This window comes from Sturnus vulgaris, unplaced genomic scaffold, assembly GCF_052056855.1.
Source record: "Sturnus vulgaris isolate bStuVul1 unplaced genomic scaffold, bStuVul1.hap1 Scaffold_195, whole genome shotgun sequence".
Lineage (NCBI taxonomy): Eukaryota > Metazoa > Chordata > Aves > Passeriformes > Sturnidae > Sturnus > Sturnus vulgaris.
This window is the reverse complement of record NW_028276170.1, coordinates 16,942,499-16,959,468: the sequence shown is the minus strand read 5'-3', so window position 1 is coordinate 16,959,468 and position 16,970 is coordinate 16,942,499. Positions and strand designations below refer to the sequence as shown.

The 16,970-nt window shown below is 56.8% G+C and overlaps 2 protein-coding genes across 2 annotated transcripts in view; both read right to left on the bottom strand.

Moving 5' to 3' along the window:
• Positions 1-11,422, bottom strand: part of LOC148218136 (class I histocompatibility antigen, F10 alpha chain-like) — an 81,880-nt gene extending 70,458 nt beyond the window's left edge. The window contains exon 1 of the mRNA XM_088158052.1: positions 10,833-11,422. Coding sequence (XP_088014178.1) covers positions 10,833-11,316 — 484 coding nt within the window. The 5' untranslated portion in view covers positions 11,317-11,422. The remainder of the gene's footprint in view (positions 1-10,832) is intronic.
• LOC148218137 (class I histocompatibility antigen, F10 alpha chain-like) lies at positions 965-7,978 on the bottom strand. The gene is made up of 8 exons (XM_088158228.1): positions 7,825-7,978; positions 5,475-5,738; positions 4,824-5,096; positions 2,070-2,342; positions 1,870-1,977; positions 1,736-1,771; positions 1,584-1,616; positions 965-1,200 (listed from the first exon to the last, which is right to left on the bottom strand). Exons 1-8 carry the CDS (start codon positions 7,895-7,897, stop codon positions 1,187-1,189), a joined length of 1,074 nt encoding a protein of 357 aa, XP_088014354.1. The 5' UTR covers positions 7,898-7,978; the 3' UTR covers positions 965-1,186.
• Positions 11,423-16,970: the final 5,548 nt, after the last annotated feature.

The following is a 16,970-nucleotide window of genomic DNA, read 5'->3' as shown; positions in this document are numbered from 1 at the left end:
CATCTCACAGTCTCCTCATGGTCACAATCATCTCACAGCCATGGTTGTGTCATGATCATCTCATGGTCTTGATCAGCACATAGCCATGGTGTGTTGGGGTCATCTCATGGCCACCTCTAGGTCAAGATCCGGTCATGGTCATCTCACAGTCTTCAGTATTTCATGGCCATGGTGGTGTCAAGGTCATCTTGTGGTCATCTCATTGTCACCATCATCTTGTGGTCATCTCATGGTCACGGCCATCTCATGGTCATGGTCCTTTCCTGATCACCATCATCTTATGCTTGTGGTCATCTCACTGTAATGGTCACCTCATGATCATGTCATGGTCACCTCATGGTCATCTCATGGCCATGACCACATCAGGGTCACCTCAAGGCCATGGTTGTGCCATGGCCAACCCATGGTCATCTCTTGGTCCAAATCATCTCATGGTCAGGGCCGTGGTTGTGTCATGGTCACTCTCATCTCACGGCCATCTCGTGCTCGTGTCATGGCCAGGGAACTTCTCCAAGATCCCGAGCCGTGATTTTGGGACACTCAAGGACCTTTGGGGACAATGAGGCCTGGCCTGAGCCCTCCCCCCATCCCACTGCCCCTCCAGGAACCCAACGTGGCCAAACCCTCCTGGGGACACCTTGGACATGGGACACAGAGCAGGAAATGAATCCTGGGGAATGGAGCTGGATGTGGCTGGCACGTTCCAGTTCTAGTCCTGCTGTCACATCCTGCTCGTGCTGTCCCCAATCTGTTCCTGGTGTACCCATGGTGCTCCTGTGTCCTCATTCCCATTCCTGGTGTTCAAATGCTCTTCCTGGTGTCCCCATTCTCCTTCCTGCTGTTCCCATCTCTGTCCCTGCTGTCCCCATCCCTATCCCCAGTGTCCCCATCCACGTTCCTGGCTCCCAGAGAGGAATTGCCAGACACTGGAGGAGAGAACTCGGATTTATTGCTCAAAGCAGGATTTATTGCCCCAAGCAGGATTTATTGCCCCAAAGCAGGATAATTTCACAGCAGAACTAAAGCATTGGGAATATTTGTGGTTCCAGGCTTCAAAACACTGGAAAATCAGAAATGGATCCATTAGCAAAAGCTGTGGGTGTGTGGGAGGAGCAGGATGAGTTCTGCTGGCAGCTCTTGGTTTCCTGGGAAGAGGGAAGGGGCTGGATCCAGCTCCATGGATCGCTCAGGCAGTGATTCCTGCTGGGATGAGAAAGTGTCACGGTGCCACCCTGTCCCTGTCTGCATCCCACAGGATGGACCTGGCTGGAGCCCATGGAGAGCAGGAGCTCCTCCAGAATTCTACCTGATCCCCCTCCAATCCTGCCCGAGTAGCCCTCTGGAATCCCTCCCTCATCCTGCCCCATCCATCCATCCATCCATCCATCCATCCATCCATCCATCCATCCATCCCACATCAATCCCGCTCCATCATTCCCACATGATCCCATTCCAAAATCCAGCCCCTATCCCACTCCACAATTCCATCTGATCCTGCTCTGATCCGGAATTCCTCCATGATCCCAATCTGTCCATCCTGCCACAATCCCCTTTTGGAATCTCACCCTGATCCCGCTCTGTACCTGCATTCAAGCCGTTGGTTCCCACATCTTGTCCTGCAGAAAGAGAAGATCCATGAGATTCCAGCATGGATCACACACTGGGATTAACTCCAGGGTCCATCCTAGGATCCACAAAGAGGGGATCCAGAGCTGGATCCACCACTGGTACTCACCGGCTGCTATGTTGTATCCAGTCCTGTCCCTCCTCCCTGTGGAGAAACAGTGGGATCAGTGTTGGTGGCACAGGATTCCCAGAACAGTGCCGGGTGGATCCGTGCCCCTTCCTGGCCCCCATCCCGTGTGTTACCGGATTGGCGCTTCCAGACAATGAATCCAATGAGGACAATGAGGATGATGATGGCAGCGATGATGGACACGGCGACCACCACGACGAGATTCCCACCAGAAGTCGGGTCTGGGAAAAGCAGGATGGTGAGGAGAGGGAGGGGAATCCCCATTTGGGAATTCCAAATTCCCAATTCCCACATTCCACATTCCCAGCCTCACCCCAAGCGTAGATCCCGGGTCCCGACATTCCGGGATGCTCCACCCGGCACCGGTACTGCTCCCGCTCCTCCGGCCGCGCCTCGATCCTGGCCCAGGTGTGGAAGGTGCCGTCACTGTTGGGAACGATCCCGCCCCACTCCGTCTCCTGATCCCAGATTTCATCCCCCTTCATCCAGTTGACTGCAATGGAGCTGGGGTAGAATCCGTACGCGTGGCAGGACAAGATCAGCGTCCCGTGTTCCTCTTTTCCAGACACATGGACATCAGGGGGCTCTGGAATGGGATAACGGTGAGAGACATCCATGGAATTCGATTGAGTCCATGGGTGAGATCTGCGCATGGAATTCCCACTGGAATGGGATGGGGATGACATCTCCCCATGGAATTTCCACTGGAATCAGATGGAGAAGAGATCTGCCCATGGAATTCCCACTATATTAGGATGAGAGAGAGATCTGCCAATGGAATTCTATGGGAATGGGATGGGGTGACCTCTACTCATGGAATTCCCACAGGAATGGGATAAGGGTAAGATCCGGACATGGAATTCCCAGTAAAATGGGACGGGGGAGAGATCTGCCCCTGGAATTCCCACTGGAAATGGATGGGGTGCGATCTGCCCATGGAATTCAGATTGGAATGGGATGGGGTTGAAATCTGCCCATGGAATTTCATGGGAATGGGACGGGGTGAGATCTGCCCCACAAATTCCCACTGGAAGGGGATGGTGGTAAAATCTGCCCCTGGAAATCCATGAAAATGGGACAGGGGTGAGATTCACCCATGGAGTTGCCAGTGGAATGGGATGTGGGTGAGATCTGTCCCTGTGTCCTAGGGTGATGTTATGGTGTTCCTATCTCCAATCGTGTGTTCTGATTATGTTTGGTATTATGTCCTGTGCTTCCAGGACTGACTCTGAGAGTGAAGCTTTGTTTTGTCCTGTTATCAGCCGGCTCACCTCCCCCATGGTCTATGTTTAGGAGAGGTTTTAGCTCGGCTTGCTTGCTTGCCTGCTTGCTCGCTTCTGCCTCTTTTTCTTTCCTTCGCTTTGCCCTTGATTTTTTTCTTATTAGTTAGTTCAGCTAGGCAGTCCAACTTTTTCCCTGGACTGTTTTCTCTTCCACCCCGTCCCCTCCCTCTCCTGGATACCATCTGAACCTGTTCCGGACGGGGACCTGGGAAACCCCAAGAAACACCAGGAGTCTACACTCTGTCACCTGCAGCAGTCATTCCCCAGCGCCAGAGACTGATAACTGAGCGACCACTCGCCAGAGAGACTGAACTTGTCATCCCTTCAGAACGGTGAAAGAGTTTTTTTGTCATCTGGTCTTGTCTTTTTCCCTGTGCTGGGGAGTGTCTTGCTTGTTAAATAAACAGGTTTTTTCTCCCACTCTTCTCTGAGGAAATTCTTCCCGAACCCGGTGGGGTGGGGGGGAGGAATCGTGGGGTTTGCTGTCTGGGGGCTCCTTCTGGAGGTTTTCCCCCAAATTTGCCCAAAACCAGGACACCCTGGAATTCCCACTGGAATGGGATGGGTGAGAACTGCCCATCGAAATCCCACTGGAATGGGACGGGTTTAAATCTGCCCATGGAATTCCATGGGAATGGGACAGGGGTGAGATCTGCCCATGGATTTCCCACTTGAATGGGATGGGGGTGAGACCTGCCCATGGAATTCCTACTGCAATAGCATGGGGGTGAGATCTGGAAATGGAATTCCCAGTAAAACGAGATAGAGGACACATCTGCCCATGGAATTCCCACTGGAAATTGATGTGGGTGAGAACTGCCCATGGAATTCAGATTGGAATGGCATGGGGTTAAAATGTACCCATGGAATTCCTTGGGAATGGGACAGGGGTGAGATCTGTCCATGGAATTCCCACTGGAATGGGATGGGGGTGAGATCTGTCCCTGGAATTCGGGTTGGAATGGGATGGTGGTAAAATCTGCCCCTGGAATTCCATGAGAATGGGACAGGGGTGAGATTCAACCATGGAATTCCTACTGGAATAGGATGGGGGTGAGACCTGTCCATGGAATTCCCACTGCAATGGGATGGGGGTGAGATCTTTCCCTGAAATTCCCACTTGAATGCAATGGGGGTGAGACCTATCCATGGAATTCCCACTGGAATGGGATGGGGGTGAGACCTGTCCATGGAATTCCCACTGGAATGGGATGGTGGTGAGTCCTGTCTGTGGAATTCCCACTGGAAGGGAATGAGGGTGAGATCTTTCCCTGGAATTCCCACTGGAATGGGATGGGGCTGAGTCCTGTCTGTGGAATTCCCACTGGAATGGGATGGGGGTGAGATCTTTCCCTGGAATTCCCACTGGAATGGGATGGGGGTGAGACCTGTCCATGGAATTCCCACTGGAATGGGATGAGGGTGAGATCTTTCCCTGGAATTCCCACTGGAATGGGATGGGGCTGAGTCCTGTCTGTGGAATTCCCACTGGAATGGGATGGGGGTGAGACCTGTCCATGGAATTCCCACTGGAATGGGATGGGGGTGAGTCCTGTCTGTGGAATTCCCACTGGAATGGGATGGGGGTGAGACCTGTCCATGGAATTCCCACTGGAATGGGATGGGGGTGAGATCTTTCCCTGGAATTCCCACTGGAATGGGATGGGGGTGAGACCTGTCCATGGAATTCCCACTGGAATGGGATGGGGGTGAGATCTTTCCCTGGAATTCCCATGGTCCCAAATCTTCCATAGCCCACATTCCCACAGGAATTCTGCTCCCACCTTTGCGGTCCAGCTCCTTCTGCCCATATCTGACGTATTTCTGGAGCGATTCTGGGCAGACCTGCCCCAGGTAATTTATCTGCCTCTCAGCCACGTTCTCATGTTCCCAGCGCCTCCTGGTGATCTCAGCAGCGCTGTCGGCCGCCACCAATCTCCCGGATCCCAGGTCAAAGGAGAGGAAATCCCACCCGTCGTAGCCATACTGCTCAGATCCACGGATGCTCCCGTCAGACAGGAGGTCACAGCCAATAACTCGCAACAATGTGTGGAGATCTGGGGGGATTGTACCCACAGAGACCCATGGAATTGTGTCCCAGCCCCACAGAGCCCCATTCCAACCCTATGGTGCCCCACGGTCTGATGGAGACTCACAGAGCCTCATCCTAACCCCATGGATCCACATCCCAACCCATGGATCCCAACCCAACCCCACAGATCCCATCCCAACCCCGGGGATCCCCACTCACACCCATGGATCACAGGATATCCCATACCAACCTAATGGATCCCCAACTCAGCCCCTTGGCGCCCTGTGAATCCACATTCAGGCCCTATGGATCCACACCCCAGCCCCACGGATCCACAACTCAACCCACAGATCTATCCCAGCCCCACAGATCCCATCCCAGCCCCACAGATGCCCCCACTCACCCCTGCTCTGGTTGTACCGGTCCCGCAGTGTCTCCAGGTTCCTGGCATACACGTGCTGGTGCTGCTCACAGATCTGGGTCTCCCTATCCCAATATCCCGGCTCGACTCCATCCTTTATCCACTGTGTCAGTGGCACCGCCCGGCCCCGCTCGCTGTCGTAGCGTGTGAAGGGGATCCCATCCAGGTACCCAATGTCCATGTACTGGGGGACCCCCGGGCTGGGCTCTGACACTGCCACAAACAGGTAACGCAGAGAGTGGAGAACTGGGGGGACACAGAGATTTGGGGGGATTGAGGGGGTCATGGATGAATGAAAGGGGAACCGGGAGAGCCGGGAATGGGGTGCATGGGGACCCAGTGTTCAGGAATTGGGGCTCAGGGGACTCCCAATGTCGAAAAAAGGGGGATACAAAGACTGGGAGAGGTGGGATAGGGGTTCCAGGGGATCCCTGTGCCCAGGAAAGGGGGTCCAGGAGGCTCCAGTGATAAGGAAAGGAGGTCACAATGTGGGCACACCTCGCATGGCTGGAATGGGGGGCTCAGAGGTCCTTAATGCAGACAGAAATCAGGGCTGGCACTGAGAGAAGCAGGAATGGGGGTCCAGGAGGTTTCAGGGTCAAGGGAAAGGGGAGTCTGAGGCTGGAGAGGGTGGGATAGATGGGAAAGGGAGTGTAGTGGGGATTGGTACTGGATAAGGGAATGCAGGGTGCACCAGTGCCCAGGACAGGAAATTCAGGAGCATCCCAGAGTCCAGAATCCTCCCTGGGACCCTCCACGACCCCCCAGGGACCTTCCTGGAGCCCTGGGACCCCCTGCAGGAGGAGAAGGAGGTGAAGAACGGGGGGGGATGCAGAGATTGGGGGTGCAGGAAGGTGAACGGGGAGAGCCGGGAAGGGTCCAAGGTTCAAGGAAAGGTCTGGGAGAGGCGGGATGGGGGATCCAGGGGGTCCCTGAACCCAGGAAAGTGGTCCAGAGGTCCTCGGTGTTGAGGGAAAGGGGGCCCTGGGAGCTTGGAAAGGCAGGAATGGGGGGCCAGGGGGTCCCTGGGTCACGGGAAAGGGGGGTCTGGGGATGGGAGAGGCGAGTGGATCCTGAAGGCTCAGCCTGGGAGACAGGAAAGAGACCGAGGGAGAGCGGTGGGGGAGGGGATGGGGGAAAGGGGGAATTCCAGGGAGTTCATCTGGATCCCATTGGATCCCCGCTGCGACCTTCCTGAGAGCCCTGGGACACCGGGGACCCTCTGGGACGCCATTTTGGGAAGCATTTGCAGTGGAAAACGGGGGAGGACACTAAAGTTGGGAATCCTAGGAGGTCCAAAGATCAAGGAAAAGGGCGGGAATGGGGCCTGGGAAAAGCGGGATGCCGGAAAATGAGGTGCATTGGGGTCCCAGGCCCGGAAATGGAGATTCAGGGATGTCCCAGTGCCCAGGAATGGGGGTCAGAAGGGCTCCCATGCTGCGATTCGCGCTTTAAAGGATCCTGATCCCCAGGAATGAGGATTCAGGGGGGTCCCGGGGCCAGATAAGGGGTTCCAGGGGGGTCCTGGTGCTGGGGAAGTGTATGGGAATCACAGGACCCAAACAGGGGATTCAGGGGAGTTTTCCTGCCTGGGAATGAAAGTTTAGGGGGTTCCGGTCCCCAGAAAGGGGGGTTCAGGGGGGTTCCTGGTCTGCAATTCGGGGTTCAAAGGGATCCTGATCCCCAGGAATGGTTCAGGGAAGTGCTGGTGCCAGTTAAGGGGGTACAGGGGGGTCCTTATGCCGGGAAAGGGGATGGGGGGAGGGTCACAGGTCCCAAAATGGGGCGATGGAGTGTTTCCCGTACCCGGGAATGAAGTTTAGGGGGATCCCGGTGCCCGGAAATTGGTGCTCATGGGGGTCCCCGTGCCCAGGAATGGGGGTACAGGGGGGTCCTGAAACCGGGGAAGGGGATGGGGGGGTCATAGGACCCAAAATAGGCGGGGGGGGGGGGGGGGGGGTCCCGTACCCGAGGATGAAGGTTAAGGGGGTTCTCGGTGCCCGGAAATGGAAGTTCATGGCGTTTGCCGGTCTGCGATTCGGGGTTCAAAGGAATCCTGATCCCCAGGAATGAGGGTTTAAGGGGGTCCCGGGGCCAGATGAGGGGGTTCAGGAGTGTCCCGGTGCCCGGAAATTGGTGCTCAAAAGAGTCCCCATGCCCAGAAATGGGGGTACAGGGGGGTCTTGGTGCTGGGGAAGGGGATTAAGGGGGGGTCACAGGACCCAAAATGCGGATTCCAGGCGTTCCCCTACACGGGAATGAAGGTTTAGGGGTTTCCTGGTGCCCGGAAACGGACGTTCAAGGGGGTCGTGATTTCAAGGGTCCCACTCACCTTTCGTCGCGCCCCCCGACCCCACCAAGAGCAGCCCCAGGAGCCCCAAGAGCAGCCCCAGCGCTGGAGCCATCGCGCCGCTCCGCTTCGAGCCCGCCCGGACCTGACCCAGTCTGGCCCCGCCCCAGCTCTGGCCCCGCCCCCAGAGCCGCCTCCTGCCTCGCCATTGGCGGCGCTATTTCCTGTCCGCCAATGGAAGCGCGCTCTCACAGTGACGTCACCCGTCGCCGGGTAGATCCCGGTCTCACAGGTTGGGACGCGGAAGCAAAAGAGCCCGAGAGAGAGCGCGGGGGGGGAGGGGACGGGGGAATTCCAGAGAATTCTTCTGGGTCTCCGCTGAGACCCCCCTGGAGCCCTCTGTGAACCACCTGGGACCCCCTGGAACCCTCCTTAAGAAAGCGCCGGGAGTGGAGAACTGGGGGGACACGGAAATTTGGGAGATCTGGGGGTGCAAAGGTGAAGGAAAAGGGCGGGTCTGGGGTCTGGGAAATGCGGGATGCCCGAGAAAAGGGTGCGGGGGGTCCCAGTAGACGTGAAGGCGGTCCAGGAGGGGGTCTCAGTACTGAATAAAGGGATGCGGGAAGGGTCCCCATGCCCAGGAAATGGGGTTCAGGGGGGTTCCCTTCCCGGCTCCTGGTGCCTGAAAATGGGGGTTCAGAGGGGTCCTGGTTCCCAGAAATGGGGGTTCAGGTGGGGGTTCGTGCCCGGGAATGGGGGTTTAGAGGAATTCCAGGTGCCAGATAAGGGGGTGCAGGGGTTTTTAGGACTGGGGAAGGGAGTACAGGGTGCCCCGAAATGAAAGTTCAAGGGGAGTCTCTGTGCCCAGGAAGGGGGGGTTTGTCCGGAAATGGAAATGCAGGGCCGTCCCCGTTCCCAGAAACGGGGGTTCAGGGGGGTCCAGGTGCCGGGGGCGGTCACCGGTCCCCGGGCGGATCCCGGAGCCGCAGCTTGGGAGACGCGAAAGTGATCGGGGGAACGCGAGGAGGGGGAGGGGACAAAGGAAACCTTGGGAATTCCCCTGAATTCCCCCTGGGACCTCCCAGGACCCTCCCCCAGCGCGAGCAGGGGGTGGAGAGTTGGGGGGACACAGAGACTGGGGGGGGTCTGGGGGCGTCCAAGGGTCGGGAAGCGGAACGGGGAGAGCCGGGAAGGGTCCAAGGTTCAAGGAAGGGACTGGGAGAGGCGGGATGGGGGATCCAGGGGATCACTGTGCCCAGGAAAGGGGGTCCAGAGATCCTCAGTGTTGCAGGAAAGGGGGATCTGGGATCTGGGAAAGGCAGGAATGGGGGTCCAGGAGGTCCCTGGGTCACGGGAAAGGGGGAGCTGGGGCAGGGAGAGGCGGGCGGATCCCGGGGACGCAGTTTGGGAGACGCGAAAGCGAGACGAAAGTAAAGGGGAATTCCAGGGAATTCATCTGGTCCCACTGGATCTCCCCTGAGACCCCCTGGGACCCTCCCGGGACCCCCTGGAACCCCTTTCCAGGAAGCACCGGGAATGGAGAAATGGGGAGACGCAGAAATTTGGGAGATCTGGGGGTCCAAAAGCCGAGGAAAGGGCGCATCTGAGGTCTGGGAAGGGCGGCATGGCCGGGAATGGGGGTCCCGGTGCCCAGAAATGGGGGTTCAGGGGGGTTTTCGTGCACAGGAATGGGAGTTCAGGGCGTTCCAAGTTCCAGATAAGGGGGTGCAGGGGTTTTCAGGACTGGGGAAGGGGGTACGGGGGGGTCCCGGTGCCCCGAAATGAACGTTCAAGAGGGTCTCTGTGCCCAGGAAGGGGGATTCGCCCGGAATTGGAAGTGCAGGGCGGGGGGGCCCGTTCCCGGGAACGGGGTTTTAGGGGGGTCCTGGTGCCGGGGGCGGTCACTGGTCCCGAGATGGATCCCGAAGCCGCAGCTTGGGAGACGCGAAAGTGATCGGGGGAACGCGAGGAGGGGGAGGGGACAAAGGAAACCTTGGGAATTCTCCTGAATCCCCTCTGGGACGTCCCAGGACCCCCCGCAGGACGAGGGGGTGGAGAACTGGGGTGGACACAGAGACTGGGGGAGTCTGGGGGCGTCCAAGGGTCAGGATCAGAACTGGTGGATTCAGGAAGGGTCCAAGGTTCAAGGAAGGGACTGGAAGAGGCGGGATGGGGTACCCAGGGAGTCCCAGTGCACAAGAAAGAGGGTCCAGGGGTCCCTGGAGTTGAGATAAGTGGGGTTTGGGATCTGGGAAAGGCAGGAATGGGGGTCCAGGAGGTCCCTGGGTCACGGGAAAGGGGGAGCTGGGGCAGGGAGAGGCGGGCGGATTCCGGGGACGCAGTTTGGGAGACGCGAAAACGAGACGGGAGTAAAGGGGAATTCCAGGGAATTCATCTGGATCTCCGCTGAGACCCCCTAGGACCCCGGGGGACCCCCTGGAACCCCGTTCCAGGAAACGCCGGGAATGGAGAAATGGGGAGACGCAGAAATTTGGGAGATCTGGGGGTCCAAAAGCCGAGGAAAAGGGCGGATCTGGGAATGGGAGTGCAGGGGGCTCCCAGGGCACTGCAGGGGGTGCGGGGGGATCCCAGTCCCAGGTATAGGGGTGCAGGGGGGTCCCGGTGCTGGGGAAGGGAGTACGGGGGAGTCCCCGTACCCAAAACCGAGGGTTCAGGGGTTCCCGTGCTGGGGAATGCGTGTTAAGGGGGAGTTTCCTTCCCGGAATTCAGGGCTCAAGGGGGTTCTGGTTACCCAAAATGGAGGTTCAAGGGGTGCCGGTGACCAGAAATTGGGGTTCAAGGGGATCTCCGTGCCAGAAGAGAGGGTACAGGAGGGTCCCTGTCCTGGGGAAGGAGGTACAGGTGGGTCCCAGTGCTGGGGAAGGGGATTTGGGGGGTCACACGACCTAAAATGGGGATTCCGGGGGATGTCGTGCCCGGGAACGGAGCTTTAGGGGGGTTCCCGGTGCTCGGAAATGGAAATTTAGGGGGATCCTGGTGCCCAGGAATTGCGGTTCAGGGAGGTCCCGGTTTCGGAGGGTCTCTCTCACCTTTTGTCGCGCCCCCCGGGCCCCCCAGGAGCCCCAGAAGCGCCAAGAGCAGCCCCAGACCCAGCGCTGGAGCCATCGCTGCCGTCGGCGGTCGCAGCTGTGGCGCAGCTCGAGAGATGCGAAAGTGAAAGTGCCCGAGGGAGCGCGGGGGGGAGGGAGAAAGGGGGAATTCCAGGAAATTCACCCGGATCCGCACCTGGGACACCTCTGGATCCCTCAGAGATCCACCTGGGACCCTGCACAGCCGCGCACTGCGGGACCCCCGGGCCGGGCTGTGCTGCGCTCCCGGACCCTGCGCTCGAACTCTGCCCGGAACCCGCCGGGTTCGGCCCGGAGCGGGGGGAGCACCGAGATCCAATTTTTCCTGCGGGTGCTGATCCCACCCCTGGCGGAGCAGGACTGGGCGCTGTGACCCCGATCCCTGATTCCCAGTCTCCTTCTCTCTATCCCTCTCCTGTTCTCTCCTTTTCCTTTGGGTGATCATACATCCCAGAGCGGCTGGAGAGCCCCGTGCCCAGTTCGGGTTTCCCAGGAAAAGGAGGCCTGGGGGTGAGGTGCCCCGGGCTGGCCGGGAATGGGGCTCTGGGGGTCCCCGGGGTGACGGAAACAGGAGATCCAGGGGCTAGCAGAGGAGGATTCCCGGGAAAGGGGGTGCAGGGGGGGGGTCTCAGTGCCCGGGAATAGGGCAGGGCAGGATCTGGGAAACGACGACGTCTGCTGGGAAGGTACTGGGACAGACTGGGACACCGAGGTACACCAGGACTGGGACGAGAACCCACTGGGAGCAGAACTGGGGCACCAGGATCATGCTGGGACCACACTGAGGGCTACTGGGAGCACGCAGGGGACAACTGATATATACTGGCAGAGACTGGCAGTGGCATGGATCATCCTAGGATTGACTGGAATCATACTGGGAGTGATCAGATCTGTAGCAGGGGTGATTAAGAGAAACTGGAATAATGCAGTTGTAACTGGGATCATACTGGGAGCAGCTGGCCCAGGCTGGGGTCATACTGGGACTGACGGCGTCCAACTTGGAGTGGCTGGAATAACACTGGAAGTATCTGGGAGTAACTGGGATCATACTGGAGGTGGCAGGGATCAAACCGGACTCATAGTGGAAGTGTCTGGGAGATACTGGGATCATACTGGGGTGACTAGACTTCTACTGGGAGCAACTGAGACCATCGGGGGGGGAAATGGCTTCATAGAAGGTGTGACTGGGTTCATACTGGAACTGGGGCGACACTGAACTCTTATTGAGAGGGACGGAGAGTGAAAGGAACCATACTGGGAATGACTGGGGGCGACTGGGATCCTACTGGGAGTGATTTGGAACATACTGGGAATGCCCAGGATCATACAGGGGGAGACTGGGAACCACCGGGGAGGCGGCCCCAGCGCAGGTGGGAGCCGCGCTCGGTTGTGCGGGGGCTCGGGGCTCGCTGCGGGCCGAGGGGGCGGCAGGGGGCTCTGGCGGGTTGGTTGTGCCGGTGCCGGCCCGTGTTGGCGCTGGGCTGAGGGCGCTGCGGGAGCGGCTGCCCGCGGTCTCCTTCCCGCTGGGGCCTCGGCAGGAGCCGGTGCCGGAACAGCGCTGGTTCGTCCCGGGTCCTGGGGGTAGCACAGCGGTGGCTGCCCTGTCCTCGGGACGCAGCGCTGGGGCCGCCTCCGAGTTCCGCCGCGGCCCCTCCTGGGCCACCACAGACGCTGCGGAAATGGCGCCTTTGCTGCGCCAGGGGCGCCTCGCCTGCAGCACTGGGGCGGGGCTTGTCCCCCTCTGCCCAATCAGCGCGCGGGAACGAGGAGTGACGGCATATTCAGCCAATCGCAGCGAGGCGCGGGCTCTGCACACGGCACGGACTCCTCCTCCCTTTCCCCGAACTCTGCCATTTCTCGGAAACCTCGCCTGAGGCGGGGCCCTGGCGCTGGGCCCGGCCCGGGCAGGAGGCCAAGGAAGCGCTGCTGCCCTGAACCGCCGGGAGCTCGGGGTGAGTCCAGGATGGAGACGGGACCCACCTGCAGCTTCTGTAGGAGCCCCGGCCGGAGCACGGGATGACTGAGAGAGGCCAAAACCTCTCTGTCGCTTCCCTCCTCACACTGCGCAGGGAACAGAACACATTAGGAAAGGCTCGAGGGTCTGGATAAGGGCGGGGAGAGTTTAATCACTGGTCAATACACCTGACTTGGGGAAATTAATTGAATTTATTATTGTGATAAATGTGATTCGTGCTAATTGTAGTTATATTAGCAAAATTGTATTTAGATCAATAGAAGATAATTGTTACAGAGTGCGGGGGGAGATGGGTGAGACAGGACAAAGGACATCTTCCAGATGTTGGGAGTCGAAGGAGGATGTTGGAAGCGAATAGTAGAAGGACATAGGTCTGATAAGTAGCATCTAGAAATAGAATTTTGACCTGGAAATGGGCCAAAATGGGACGATTCCAAGCATGGGATTTAATTCAAGTCTTGTTATGGAAAACATCTGCTCAGTCACACAGTGGGCATGCACTACCTGCAGGTCACACAGCGGACACTGATGAAGATGATGAGCCTTCATCGGAAATAAGACCCTCAAAAGGATGAGAGACCCCCTAACCCATTAGTAGAGCATGCGCCGTGCAGTATAGTTATGTAGATTTTAGGAATAGAAACTAGGAGGAGTTCTCTAGAAACTTCTGTAGCATATAGTATATAAATAGGATTTTTGGCCTTGATGCTTTGGTACGTGAGGAATGGGAGCCACTCCCCGTATCCCTGGTTGGTTTTGCTTATGCTTTATACGAACCTCAATTATACTAAATTATATTCTCAAATATATGCATTTTGATTGTATTCTTCTCCAATACTTTAATTGTATCCATTTATAATTGTTACTATTAAAAATTTGCTCCTACATTTAATCTTGTTGCTTGATAAACTGGAAAAATAGAACGTCATTCATAACATCATCAAACAAGTCAGAGCAAGAGAATGAGAAAATCATTCCTACGAAAACCTCTTCCCCTCACCCTTCCCTCCTTCCCGGATTTCCCGTTATTCTCCATTCCCTCCCCTGTCCCCACACAGGGGATGGGGGTCACAGTCAGATCGTGTCACTGTTCCCGGTTCCTGTCTGCAGTACAGAGGTGGCTGCCCTGTCCCCGGGACTGTACCTTGGAAGGTTCAGACTTCTCGATCTGTCCACTCCATCTCCCCCTCCAATGTGCACCACACACACCTGCTTTTTTTTTTTTTTTTTTTTTTTTTTTTAGTAAAACAATATTTATAATTCTCTTGTCTGTTCTTCTCTAGTTCAAGAATTTAACACAGCCTTGGCTGAACAACAGTCCATGCCAATTAGCACCATTTTCTAGAAGTGACAATCTCTTTCGTTCCTTCTTACCTACAAGTCCCTGGTCCTGTTTCCAAGCAGATTCCCAGGGTTTGTTTAAGTCACATTCACCCTGTTCCTTTCACCCGTCACTGCCGGAGCCCCCTCACCTGCTCGCCCTCGCAGGTTCCTCCAAACGCGTGTCCCTGCCCGCGGGCTGGGCTGGGCTGGGCCGGGCTGAGCCGGGCTGAACTGACCTGAGCTGAGCTGAGCTGAGCTGAGCTGAACTGGGCTGGGCCGGGCTGGGCTGAGCTGGGCTGGTCTGGGGGCAGCGAGCCCGGCAGAAACCAACACCCGCGGGACGCTTTGGTTCGCAGGGCCCGAAGGTCCGGGGTTCCTCCCTTTCCCCTGTTCCACTTGGTTTAGGATTACATTTTTGGAGGGGATAAAAGCGTGTTTTTTCTCCAGCACTGGGTGGGTTTTTCCCTTGCATGGAGCACTTGGGCCTTCCCCGGGCCCCTTCTGCCCTCTTGCAGAACCAGTGGCATTTCCCACCACGCACAGTTTGTAACCAAGAGGCGGCTGCAGCCGAGGAGGCTCCAAGCGCCTCCTTCCAGGCTGACTCTGCAGATGCCGAGGCTGCTCTGGGCTCTGCCGGGGCTCAGCTCTGGGCGAGGCTGGGCCCGCTCTCCCCTCGCATTGCTCGGGGCAGCTGAGTCACAGGGGGAGAAGGCAGGGACACAAGGGTGTTGAGGTTTTAAGAGAGTTTTTATTCAAAAAATTGCCATAACAAACAGTCCTAACGACCCTAACTAACTGTCCTAACTACTGTAACAAAAAGCTGTTCTCAAGTGCTTCGTCTCCTCTGCTGCACCCGTGGTTGCTTTGCTGCAGCGATCAGAGGGGTCAGGCTGGAGAGAGGCTTGGCTGATGATAAAAATGGGTGCTGCCCAAAGGATAAAAAAGAAAGAAATGAACCATTACTTTCCAGAGTCAAGTTCCTGGACGAAGGGGAATGGTTTGAAACTCAAGAGACGGAAGCGAGCTCAGATTAGGTCTAAGGAAGAATTTTTTTTTACCAGAGGAAACACTGACAGAGGGTGCCCGGAGATGTGGGAGGTGCCTCCTCCCTGGAAGCATCCAAGCTCAGGTCAGGCAGGGCTCTGACCCACTTGAAGATGTCCCTTCTCGTTGTGGGTCACCAGGTCCAGATGACCTCGAACGGACCCAGCCAACCCCAACCAGGCGAGGATTCTGCTTGCTTTGCGTGTGAAAAGCCGCGAGGCTGGAGATTATCGGAAGGGGGGTCCCCAAGAAAAGCCCTCCCTGGCGCTGCTGTTTCCCCTGCAGCCGCTTCGCGCTCACCTGCAGCAGCTCCTGGGCAGAGAAGCGCCGCTCGTCGTCCGAGTCCAGGCTGCACTCGAGGAAGTCCCGCAGCAGAGCCGACAGGCGCCGCGGCTCCTGCAGCTGCGGGGTCCCGTTCTGCCGGATCAGAGCCCGAGCCTGCAGGAAAAGCAAAGGCAGCGCTGTGCCAGCTTCCTTCACACCCACAGCTGCTCACATCGACCCCGGTAACTCAGCCCCAGCTCCGGGGGCAGTTTCCTCCCTGGCAGAAATGCTGCTCACGGCTCATTTTTCTATGCCAACCAATAACCCCAAACCCTGATGCAGCCACAGCCATTGCAACACCCAAATGATCTTGCCTTGAGAGGCCATTTCGTTGTCTGACTTTGTTAGTAGGAACCTCCATCAGAAACAGCACATTTTGCTTCTCCAAATACGGACACCAGCTTTACAGGCCATTTTCAAGAGTCAGTGTGGTCTGCGTGTGTTATTTTAAATTGCATCAAACACATGTCTGCAGTGCCACTGACACTGAAGTAAATGAATTCCTGATGCCCCATCCCAGAAATTGCCAGGCAAGGAGCAGGAGGTTGGGGTTGCTGAAAGCTCAGGCTTGATGACAGAGAAAGTAGCTTGGACTAGGAAGGAAATATGTTGGACTACAGGGATGTTAAGCAATCATCTTCATGTTTTAGACAAAACAGAAAAATCAGGGGGGAGTTCAACTTAAACCTCTCTTAAAAACCTCTTTTAGAAACTCCTTCAGAAAGCTTGTTGGGTTTTGGGGTTGGTTTGTGGTTTTTTTGCAAGATAACATTAGAGCTGATACACTGGCTTCACATTTTCAGGTCATCCTCATAGACAGAAGAGCTGCAACAATTTGAAACCCAAAGCAAATTGTTGCTGGAGACTGCAGAATATTCATCTGTGTTCAGCCTCGAGTCTTCTGGGAATTCCCTTCCCAATATGCAGAAACCTCCAGCAGCTCCTCCCAGTGCAGGGTCAGCCTGTGCTCACAGGCCTCTGCAAACCCTGGAGAATTTGCCTCTTACCACAGCCCCTGTTTCCTTGAAGTAAGGAGGTTCTCCTTCCACCATCTCGATGGCCACAATGCCGAAGGACCAAATGTCCACCTTGGGGCCATAAAGAGACCTGGTCACAACTTCTGGGGCCATCCAGTGAGCAGTGCCCACCATGGAGCTGCACTGGTCCTGCTCAGGGCTGAGCTGAGCACAGAGGCCAAAATCAGCTGAGGACAGAAACAAACACTGTCAAAGACAGCTGCAATGAGGAAACCAAGCACAGAGATTCCCCACTCTCAGTGTGAGAATGCAGTAGTGAAGTCAGCTGGAAAAGTCCTCAGGGCTGTGGCCAAGGAATGATGGAACTGGACCCTTAAATAAACCCTCAGCGTTCATGCAGTGGCTTTTACTGATTCCCTTGAAGTTTAGATTCCAACTCCTGTCCCTCTGGAAGGG

Coding starts and splice junctions, on each gene's coding strand:
- LOC148218137 (XM_088158228.1), bottom strand. CDS start 7,897: ATGGCTCCAGCGCTGGGGCTGCTCTTGGGGCTCCTGGGGCTGCTCTTG. Junction 5,097..5,474: donor CCGGTACAACCAGAGCAGGG/GTGAGTGGGGGC, acceptor CAATCCCCCCAG/ATCTCCACACATTGTTGCGA. Junction 1,772..1,869: donor TGTCTGGAAGCGCCAATCCG/GTAACACACGGG, acceptor GTTTCTCCACAG/GGAGGAGGGACAGGACTGGA.